Source organism: Ptychodera flava, chromosome 4, assembly GCF_041260155.1.
Source record: "Ptychodera flava strain L36383 chromosome 4, AS_Pfla_20210202, whole genome shotgun sequence".
NCBI lineage: Eukaryota > Metazoa > Hemichordata > Enteropneusta > Ptychoderidae > Ptychodera > Ptychodera flava.
Window position 1 is genome coordinate 44,023,646 of NC_091931.1, and position 11,980 is coordinate 44,035,625.

The 11,980-nt window shown below is 37.5% G+C and overlaps 2 protein-coding genes across 2 annotated transcripts; one reads left to right on the plus strand and one right to left on the minus strand.

Annotated features, from left to right (window-relative positions):
• Positions 1-482: 482 nt before the first annotated feature.
• Positions 483-4,598, minus strand: LOC139131890 (signal peptidase complex subunit 3-like). The gene is made up of 4 exons (XM_070698192.1): positions 4,371-4,598; positions 3,210-3,363; positions 2,003-2,118; positions 483-1,327 (listed from the first exon to the last, which is right to left on the minus strand). Exons 1-4 carry the CDS (start codon positions 4,511-4,513, stop codon positions 1,207-1,209), a joined length of 534 nt encoding a protein of 177 aa, XP_070554293.1. The 5' UTR covers positions 4,514-4,598; the 3' UTR covers positions 483-1,206.
• Positions 4,599-6,680: 2,082 nt separating this feature from the next.
• On the plus strand, positions 6,681-9,276 carry LOC139130533 (uncharacterized). Its single transcript, XM_070696294.1, has 3 exons — positions 6,681-7,069; positions 8,131-8,285; positions 8,739-9,276. Exons 1-3 carry the CDS (start codon positions 6,851-6,853, stop codon positions 8,890-8,892), a joined length of 528 nt encoding a protein of 175 aa, XP_070552395.1. The 5' UTR covers positions 6,681-6,850; the 3' UTR covers positions 8,893-9,276.
• Positions 9,277-11,980: the final 2,704 nt, after the last annotated feature.

An 11,980-nucleotide genomic window follows, 5' to 3' on the forward strand; every position in this document is an offset into this window, starting at 1 on the left:
CGGGCGGTTCTCCATTTGGTCATTTGAAGCAGAATCACAAAGCCCCAAACTTCAGAGATGGCATTTTCAGGCAGACACTAAATTTGTACTACAATTTCAGGGTACTACAACTGGTACTTTGTCCACAGGACACTACCACCTACAAGGGAAAGCCCTGAACAATCAAAAAACAGTTCACTATGGCATACTTGGAATGCACTCAATTGCAGGTTACACACTGCTGTCCCCTTCTATGCACTGATATACTGCAGAGGGAAATTTCACTTACATTTGCAGACTTGTGACCCTTCATTAAAACATTGGCAATACTTTACCTCAGCTGTAATATGTATTATTATTCATGAAATTAACTTCAACAGTTGATGCATCGAAATCTGATAACATCCAAGTCGCTTTGTCTATTTGTCTGACCTGAATTACAAGTCTGATTTGGGCTCACAACTGTACGGGATGAAAAATGAACAATTCATGACATGACTATGTAGATTTTGCGTTTTATTTCTTCCTATTATGGAGTGGATTCCAGCAAAAATACAGAAAATTTTGAAAATGTGAAGAGTTATAATTCAACAGTGTACAAAATCTTCCTCAAATGAATTGGTGTGCTGTTCATTGCAGAAGTATAGGATCTATTCTCTTGTTAAAATGATATTCTGATGATGGTATGTTTAAGGTAGTATGCGCCGCGAAAGTGAAAGACTTAAACTTTTGCTCAAACTTTCCTGAATAAATCTTTCAACCATTCTCTTTCAAAATCCAGAATGAAAATCAGGGGTCATCGTGCAAATTTTAGTACTATAGAAACAAATTATCCAAGATTTACCAAAATTTGTGATTCAAAATGGCCGCCATCCCTGTGTTAACTCCATGGAGAAAAATAAAATTTTCGATTTTCAAAAAACTAAGATGGTGAAAGTTTTCCTTTCTCCATGGGCTTCAAAACAAGCTCTCACAAGTGGTAGTAGATCAGGAAAGAATCGGAAAAGTTTGAGAGTCCGATTATCTGTCCCCGGGGCACATTCTACCTTAACACAAACATATTTAAATGTACTTAATATCTCTACTATAAATTCTATAAACAAGTGAATCAAGTGCTCATAGCAAATTCAACTTGAAGAAAAAATGACGCGGTAAGTTTCTTTTTTTTTAAATTTTCTTTCTTTGAAAAAATCCCCCCATTCCCCAAATTATTTTCATTTGAATAATTTATTGTCTATATTCATTGGGCAGTTGAAGGATATGTTCCCCTTCTCCTCTTAGCCTTGGCAGAGTTCCAGCATTGGGTATTACATTCCATGCCAATGTCATTGTCACATTCTCATGACCCCTGCAGATAAAACAAATACATTTAACAATAATACAAATATTAATGGCTGGATTGGATTCTACACTGCATCTATCTGTAGGATCATATCAACAGAAAAGGTCTGTTGCCAAATTCTCATTCGCCAACCTTGCTCTGGTTGCAATATTACAGAGTCAAACTCATACACCAAATTATGAATCATGCTGTCAGACCCACTTGCATAATGTCATTAAACAATCACTGACATAAAATTTGAAGATATAAATGTGTCAGGAAATTACTGGGTACCTATCCATCCCCTTTATCCTGTGTATAGGTCTGCCCACTCTATTGAAAACAATAAGGGTTGTGCCACAGTCTGGTGGTGACAGGGTTACTAGAGTCTGAGCTTAGCATTCACTTCATACACGAATGCTACCTTGATAGATTACAGTTTTCAAACACTTTTCAAATTTACTCTAGCAAGTCCTGTATATTCTGTATTAGACTTTCTGCTAGTTCTGTACTACTGGTAATGCAAAAAGAAAACCAACAATGTACAGTACTTCAAAACATACTTCCATACAGTAACTGCAAGTTGAACATGTCAAAATGAATCATTCTTTTTTTTGTTGATATTTCTAATGCCATGGCATATCTAATACAGCTATAACTCATAAGAAATTTGACCATAAGGAAGGGCACAAGGTTACTTACTTAAGTCCGTTTCCATCATCAAAAAAGTAATATTTTGTATTCATACTCTTGAAATCTAACTTGGTATTTTCACCTCTTTTAACAATTTTATCCCAGAGCACAACCTGGTTGAGTTTCTGTTGAAGAAAAGTTCAAAATATTTGGTTTACCACTGTAGTACTATATTGGGAATATCCACCACAATACTTTCTGTAATCTTGTTACTTTTGCTGGGATATCACATTTTTACATCAGCTAATTGCTGTAACTTCACAAAAGTATTCAGAGATGTACTTCAGGATGTGTACAAATTGTGATTTTCCTGATGTAAATAGTAACATTAGTGTGAGAACATTAAGGGGCCGTGGATATTTAAAACACGTGCATGGTAAATGCAACTTCTGTGTTTAGGGGGAGGGGGTTTGGCTGTATTTCGATTACTGTGTGCAAAAATCACACAAGAAGTTTTTCTATCGCAAAATATCGCTACATTGTTTGGCGTGTACCAGACCAGTAAAGCACCAGCGCTACACCAGCATCTATTTGACATACATGTGAATCAGTGCACGGGTAAAATAACATAACAATCATTTTGGATACACTTTTTCATTTCATTCTATGGGTTGCGTCATTGTTGAGTTGGCACTGAACAGAGGTTGATTTTAGAGGTGGTATGCGGGGGGAGGGGGAGGTTGTTACCGTATGCGTGATTTCATAGTGACTTAATCATGGATTGTTGGATGCAGATACAGAATGGTTTGGTTGGATTTTTACACTTACAAACTTTCATTAAGGGAAGGGGGGAAGGGGGTTGAGGACAAATGCACTTAGTTTTGTTTACCGTGAGCATGTTTTAATTATCTGCAGCCCCTAACATCAATTTCATTTGTTCTTGGCTGGGCTGGGAATGAGTGCAAAATATACCCTCAAGACATACAGCTTTTTCATAACTTTTCTTCAATCATGCAATGATAGTTTGCCTACCATTGGTAAAAATACTGTGTTAAGGTCTGTTTTTTTCCCCATGAAGTTGAAAAGTCTATGGAAGACCAGCAGTACGTTGTGGTTGTTTTCGTATGTGTTATGTAAATTATTTGAGCCATTTTAAGCTTCATGTATGCTTGCTTATTACTAAAAACAAAGTACAATTCACACATATTTGTACTTTGTTGTCTTAAAGTTCACAATATTTCAATGATAATGATTTCTCTGTCTTACTAATACTCACATTATTTTTCGTTTCATACTCTGCTGTAAGATACAAGAATAACTGTTTCGTATTCCAATTAAAAAGAGGTGCAAGGTCAACATGGAGATCAAATGCTATCTGAGCCAGGTCATTTTTTTCCCGTGATGACGCAGCAAAGTTGGCAACATTTTTTCTGATGGCAAGAAATGGAAAGACAGCATCTGTTAGTATGGTGCACATGAAAATTATGCAGGTCACAATTGTAGGTCTGTTACTCAAAATACAGCATTGTGCACTCTACATTTGCTGAGTGCTTCTGACACAAATTTGGACAAGTTTTACCCTTCTTCTCTTTACAGCTGTAAGTGATCGCAGCCCATGACATATTTTTCCGTGGTTCCCAACATAAACCGCACCGTCCGCACGGTTGCAAAGTGCAGTGCACTGATTCTTACTGATGTGGGTATACCCAGAACACCATATTAAGTAATTACCCAGCAGCTTTGTGGTTTGTTTCTAAAATGAACAATTTGTGGGATTCTTTAGGGAGATCTTCATGGTGTCTAAAGTATCCAAGACTTTGACATGATGACTCTACACCTTTGACTGAGGAAAATAAGAACCAAGAAGTAGTTCTAACAGTTACATGGTGAAAAAACACTGGGAAAAACCATGGGACAACACCATTGCAGCTGGGTTTCCGTACAAGAATTGAATCATAATTTGTATACTGACACAAAATCTTCCTAAATCAAGATTTACTTCACAGTGTAGTAATACATACACTAAGTGGTGGTGTGCATATAAAATAAACACAAGTCTGTCCCTGTCTGTTTCCAGAGGCTAAACAGCACTGAAGTATACACAGACCTGGATCAGTGTGAAGAATTGCATTGTAGTACGTTCATGATTACTCTAACATATTTCTCATTGATAGAATCTCTGCTACCTCCATGATAGAACGATACTGTTCAATATGGTGATGCATGATATAAAGCCCATTGCTTCCTAATGCTTGTTGGCTGTTGAGACTATCAGCTAATGCCGTATGCTACACACTTGATAATCGTGCTCGCTCAAGAAAGTGATCTTACGATCTAACACCTAAAACATACAACATTGAGGGTCGTTCACCTAAAATGTTGGCATAGATATGTAAGGAAATGCAGCAAAAATACAAACCATACGTTCAAAACTTACACGACAGCTTTTGTTGTTCCTATTTCTACCTGAGCGATGATTGGGTTGAATGCCGTTGTTAAGAAGCAACAAAACGTCAAAGCTGCCATCACACTTAATGTGAAAGCAAATATTGTGTTCAAACGCGATAGAAACGTATTCATCTTGAAGAAAGCAACAGATTATATAGGACTTCTCCCTTACTCGCTAAAGCAACGTGTATTATTCTTCTTCCTGTTTATAAAGTTCACCTGCAGATGGCGCTATTGTCTAGCGTTGCTGAATACAACCAAGAGAGGGCGCGCGATACCAACCGGACGCTGGATGCTGGCCATGCTGGCACATGCTGGCATACTACGGCCACTGGGGTGGGGGTTAGGGGTGGGGTGTTCAGTCCCCTAATAAGCTTACTAGAAATAAACAAAGCAGTCAGACGGCAGTCGCAATCTTGACTTGAAATATCACGGTCAAAATTAATAAAATAAAACAAATCTGTGCACAAAGACCCCCACCCCTCCCCCACCTCAGGGGACTGCTCCTTCCCCCTGTGGTACGGCGTGCAGGCCCGGGCCTAGGAGTATAGCTCTGGTCCTGGGCCAGCCGGCCAAGCAGGTCTAGGCATGGCCATGATTGGACTGTACGCTGCCTCACACAACCATCAAATGTGCAAAACAAAAAACAAAAAAAACTTTTAGAAATTGAAATAAATTTCAATAGATGTAACTGCTTTTAAAGATACAGACTCATTTTGAACACTGATAAGCTGTCCAAGTCTTGCAATGATCCAAAAATCACGGAATCTCAGGTGTGAGAAAGAATCTGTATGTAGACTTGTAAGCTCATTTTTCGTACCAAGCTGAATGTGATTTTTTTTCAATACGCGGTTTTAAGGCGTATATAATAAATGTTTAATGTGTTTATGTTATTTATGTATGTTATGTATGTCGATTAACTTACATATTCATAAACTGAACATTTTGGTGAACCTATTTGGAATATATTTTATTTCAGAATTTCAGCTGCAGAGTTGTGACTTTGCTGATGTAAATGATAATGAGATGACAGAAATGCTTTCTTTTTTTGTTTCTTTGCAATGTTTCACATTTAGAAATTATCACATACATAAACAATTTACTCTTTTTATCCCAACCAATCAAACACCTCTGTGGAAAGATTTTCTGGTTGTAAAAAGGGGCAAAATATATCCAGGGGGAGAAATAAAATTGGAAACATTTTTCGGGAAAACATTTAACACCAAATCACTCATTACGAAGAATTTTTACCGACGTTCAGAATTTTACTTTTGTAAAAGCCGATAGCGAGAAGAAGCTAATTGTAGGTTTCCAGTCATAGAATGAGCAAGGTACTGCCTGGTGTGAGAGATGACCGAAATCTTTCTTGTCTAAACCTCAAGTAATTAGCTGTCCGTTGAAATAGACCAATCAAGAAAGAAAGACACAATGACAGAGATCAAGGTATAACCAGAAGTGAACTGAATACGCTCCCGTGTTTTTGAAAACAATTTGTTAAAATGGGAAAAAAACTATTTTTAGCAAGATTCATCAAGATTCATCAAAGATTTCCATAAACCCATGCAACCAAATAACAGATATGCATAGGTTTCTCAATGTTATATTTGTGTGTCACATATTGATTGTGAAGTGCTTTCTATGATCTATTGAGGCAAATGCTGCAAGCTGTAATTAGTTATAAAATGGTCAGCTTTTACAACTTGCTTTATCAATTAGGCCTACTGTTAGTACTTCCTAATTGAAGTTTTGACACGAAACGTCATCACTCCTTGTCGGTCAAGTTCTACGGAATACTCCAGAAATATTAAGACAGAGTTTTTGTGCGGTTACTCCGCCATCTGATTATGCCCTATTATGCCAGTGTTCTCTAGTTTGCATGTAGGCCAATAAAACATTTGTATTTTGTAGTTACAATCTTTGGAAAATTTACATATGAGCCATTTTCACTGAAAAACTGGTAGTGACGCCAACGTAAAAAAACTATACGTCGGGAATTATTTTCAATCAAGTTAGCCTACATGGTTTTGTGTATACCCTTCCCCAATCCTTCCTATAGAAGTGCCCCAGGGTGTTTTACGACCGTGACTTTCCCTTTTCTCGCATCGTATAACACGTAGGTGTAAACCTACACAGAAAACATACTGAGCCCACACACATGCTGCCGGCATTGAGTTGGTATTACTTTACATGTAATAGTAACTCGCATCGAACTTTTTCGGCTTTCGAAGTGCGCACGCGATGCTTTTGCACATGCGCTGTTAGTAAAACTTCTGGCCAATCGTAACCCTTCTAACGACATTTTACGTCACAGTGACGCAACAAATTGGAATTGATCGTGACAGTTACGGACGCGTGGAGAGGCGAAGAAGTCTATCTCCGTCGTTTGTGTGGGGGAAAAGGACAGCAACGATTTCGTCCGAAAAGTTCACAGAAATCATCATAGTTGTGACTGTGAAAGGGGCAGACACCATGAAATCCATTGCCTTCCTGGGATGCGTGACAGTGCTGATTTGTTTGTGTCTTGAGCCAACACTGGGAAGGAAGACAAAGGCTTTATCTTCGGCTATCAATCCTGATCACCGAGCCGAGAACCACCCTCACGACCTGTACGTCGAGAAGATATCTAATTTTATCAGAGGAGGACACATAGCCGATGAGTGTGAGGTTGAATTCGTTGCAGGTCAAGAAGTAAGATGCTGTCATCATTACTCGAAATTAACGTTTTTACGTGGTCGTCCAAGTGGACAACAATTTCCAAAAAATGGTAGTCCCAAGATAAAGCACTTGGTAGTCCCGCTTTTAACCCCAATCATTTGGGCTTACTTTTGAACCCTATGATTACTATTTCTATACAACAGACAAATGAATATCAATTACATCACGTACTTTAATTTTCATCCTGTCACAGGTCAGTGTTTTCCCGGCGTTATACGGCTTCCCGCCACGGCCGGTCTTTGTGATGCCGGGAACACACAGTTATCGTACGCAGGGCTAAGTGTCAGCCAGCCAGACAACACAGTGACAGTGCATGAAAGAACTTTGAAACTGAAATTATGTATAAAACCATAGACCCTCCAAAAGACGGGTCTATTGATAAAACGATACCACAAAATTTACAAATTTTCTTTTCATGTAAGCCAATTAGAGTTAATTAAGTAAATATGTGACAAAAAGCTACACCATCCTCCATATCATCTCTTTTTTCATAGCATTCATAAATGACAGCTGATGCTCAATTGATCATTACTGTTCTAAATCAGGATCACAAGTGACCCTTGTTTGGAAAGTCTGCAAGCCACGTTGGATCCAACACATTCCATTCAGTTGTACTAAGAATTCCCATTTAGTGTCTCCAAGTGAATAAAACGTAGTCCTGATGCCAAAGCGATGGGGCAACCATTTCCAGAAAGTAGTACTCCCAAGGCGAGGTCATTGGATCATGGATCGGGGACTATATACTGCTAATTTTGAGCCTTGTTGTAATGAAAGTGACAGAACTTTTCTTAATTTAACAGTCATGAAGCAGAGCAAATACAGAGTATTTTGATGTGGTGAAATGGTTTACCATTTCACCACATCAAATACTCTGTATTTGCTCTGCTTCATGTATTTGTAATGATTAGATTAAGATGGTAGAATTACCTGAGGCAGTTTCAATTGTGTACAACCTTTGACTTTCATGTGATTGTAAATGAATCACATGATTGGGTGGTAATTTTAAAATTTGTTTGTTTTGTCATATTTTATAGTGCGAGCTTCCTAATCCAGTAGGTGCAACTGGTGTCTACGATGCCTGCTGCAGTACTTCAGTCAGTCTTGGGTGCAAATCCCAGCCTGATGGATCCCACAAGTGTGTGAATGTCAATGTAGGACGGAGGTCAAAGTCAGTGTCAATGAGAAAGAAGTAAGTTTACATCAGGGTAAACCTGACAACGAATTTAGTATGACCTTCATGGCATATGCAGTATCTATGTAGAATGTGAAACATTATTCTGGATTATGATGAAAAGCTCTCTGAGTCCCATTTTTAATTACACCTAATACCGGTAACAAGCTGGTACATGGACAATAAAATGAGAGACTGAAAGGCTGTATGTGGAAGTTAAACCAAAAGTCTTACGCTGAGCAGAATTCTGACATCCATGTTTTGGTTTGGTCTCAGTGTAACACAAATCATGAATTCATCAAAACGCATTGGGTGGATTTTGACAGCGCTTGATGTCATCTGAATATCAGTGTTCAAGCTTTCCAATGTTTCATATGGGTAATAATAGTCCTGTTGTTTGACAAAACAGTCAGATGATACAATGTTATTCTTGTATACTGAGGATAAACTAATATTTTTTATTGAATAAAGATTGAAGACAATGTGGTTGAAGATGAAGAAAGCTGCAAAACTGAGACGCTTGACCCTTGGAAACAAGCTTGCAAGTAATTCAAACAAGAGAAACCATCAACATGAGCATCGTAAAGAGGACCGTGTTCCGCACAATCCTAATCGGCAAACATAAACTTGCCATAATTGGGCTGGACCCTTTTAAATTGTGACTTTGTGTTATGGTTTAAACAAGGAAATAAATCAATCTTGAACTTCGAGTTTCTGCTTTGTCTGTTGCTTCCTTCTGGTTTCATGATTTTGCAATTGTTAATAATTGTGACAAAACCAATGTAATTTTTTTGAAGTTGGTTGCTTTTTGAAATGAGAGTGATATTTCAGTAAACTTGATACTCTGTTAAAGCATTTTGTGTCGTATGCATTACAGACAGGATGTCAGTGATTAAACCATATCTTCAACTAGAGCTGAGATATCTATGTGGATATTTGCTGGTTCACATTGGCCTTTTATTTATAGATAACTTCAAGAAGCATTTTGGTATATGTACTTTAATGTGTTCAGCTTTCAATTGAATAAAGTAAGGTATTCAGTTATAAAGTGACATGTACATCTGATGTCTCAAGTTACTCAAATGACAGAATTTGGATTTGATAAAACTGATGGTAATGACGTTTTGATTGACATACCCCTATAGGGACAAGAAAAAAATATTGTTTCAGGTCATTGCGCGTGCATCATTAGAATCTGTATGTCATGTCTTTTTTGTTGTTTACATACTCATCAATACAGCTATCCTTGATATCCCTACTTGCATGTCCTAAAATGCTAAGAAGGAAACGGAATTAATGTGCAGCCAGTGATAAAAGACCCTATTGTATCAATAATGCCAAACCAGCATTGTTAGGAATAAAAAAAAATCAAGAAAAACAAAGGTCAATACACTAGAAAATCACATTGTCGCATCACTTTTGCTGAATGTCAAGGACTAGAAAAAATTTTTTACACATTGCCAACTTCCTGGTGACATTCATTATAAAGTGTAAGCAGTGATATTGAAATGAACTTTGAAATATTCATGTCAAATGTCATAATATTTGAGCTTTTCCAGAACTACACTCGTAATACTCTATGTCAATTAGCATCCTGTCATTACATAAAGAGTGTTACTGAAATTGACATTTGCAAAGTGGAATATTGATCAAGTTGTAGAATATTGAGGGAACAGTATATTTCATCTGGGGCACAGATTACACGTGAACACAAGCCTGTAGACATGAACTACAGTCTTCCTAGTTTCCTCTACCTATAAGATCTCTCCCCAACCCTTAAAACTATGGTAGTTCCCTAGGTTACTTGTGATTAATTCAAAAACCTGTCCATGTCCGTAAATTTTCACTCTTGCCTGATCTGGTGAAGTCACTGAAGGGTTTAGTACACCTGCAGAAGTAGAAAATGTGGAGCATGGTACTTCTATTGAAAGTAAACAATGCATGCCTCCTGTTGATCAGAAATGACAACTCCAAATCAAAACAAAAAGTGTGATGCCATGTGATGTGCAAATATTGACATTGAAAGGATTTTGACCATTTGGACATTTTGTTTAAATAATAACACCAGACTAAATCATTCTCACTATTAAAGCTACATTTTGCTGGCAAGAAACAGCCCATGGTTAACGGTTTGCTATGCAGCCTCTAATCTTTGCTCTACACTGAAGTGTCCTCAAGAGTCTGGCTGGGCCAGGAAAAGGCAGAAAGTATCTTGTTAACTTCGCAGGCTCTCCCAGCTTGTAGAGCCAGGCAAATTTGGGGCAGGAGAGGGGCTTTAACTGTGTCTATTCGGTTCCAAGATTTTACTTATCACATACCTTTATATCGAACATCGCGTGCTCCATAGGGTTCAATGACAACTCGTCTATGACGTTGTGGGCCGTATATTGTCATCACTTTACTGAAAGTGAACTTGAACTATTTTCAACTTTACTTCTTTTGGATGTAAAAATGTTGAAATTACATGTTTTGCATAGGAATTTGGTTTTGGAAAATTTTGCATAAAGAAAATTGATATACCACATAACAGTGGTTTAAATATATCAATGCACCAATTGATCATGAAATTGTTTTTAACAGATTTTCCTCTAAGATGGAAATAAAGAGTTTGATTATCATTTGCCAATAAACCTAATACCTTGGAGTGAAACTGTAAGAGAGGCATAGCCAAAACAAAGGACTATGTACCCTTGAGGCAGGAGACCGTTTGCCTGCTTACGTCCGGCAAATGGTCACCTACCCTCGGGCACATAGTCCCATGTTTGGGCTATAATATATGTTGTATTGTGGCAGCATTATATTCTCTGTGTGCATTAATGATATTTTAGTGTTACAAAAATAAGTATATCAATGCTCTTGGAAGAATAGATCCCAAAGATGAACATGTACTCTTTTGTCAAATTATGGGATGTGTACAGTATGTGGTAAACCAGATGTTTTCAACATCATCTGCATGCCCCTTGTGTCATATTAGTGTTGGTGTTATTTTAGGAACATCAAACACATATTCCCCTGATGAAGCACAAATGACACTAAAGCTGTACAGAAACAGTTATATGCTATAATGGGCACACAACCAATATGATGTATAGGGCCGTGGAAATTTGTTGGTCTAATGAAAAATGTACCTGTATGATAAGTGCCCTACGGTAGTCCGTGTATGAAAAGTCATATATACTCATGTTATGTAAACATACAGAATTTTATTTTTAAAGCGTCATTTTGCAAAATAGGGCCCTGTATGGACTCTGGTTTATGAGAAACATTTTCACAGTAAACACACTTGCAGAGCCCTACTTTGTGATAAACCTATTATCATACACTTACCCCAAATAAATACCAAATTTACATCATTGATTATTACTTTAGGGATTTGAAGACTTGTGACATGACATGAATGAACACGTCTGCTGTTGTGATAAATTCACAATCACCCATATTTGAACTCTGCATACTGTGCAAATATAGAGAGTCCTTGAACTTCAGAACCCCACAGGCCAGGTACAAGGTGTACAATAATTTCGTTATACTTAGCCTTAACAAGAGACTATGTGCCTGAAGCAACAATTGGTCTAATGCTTCAAGCTCTTTTTTAAGAAAATTTTCATAAAAGATTTTTGGCTTGATTTGTTAAAGACAAACATACGCTTGATTTGAGTCATGATGGACAAAAAATCCATAAAAATATGCCATGCAAACATTTGAAATAGGTG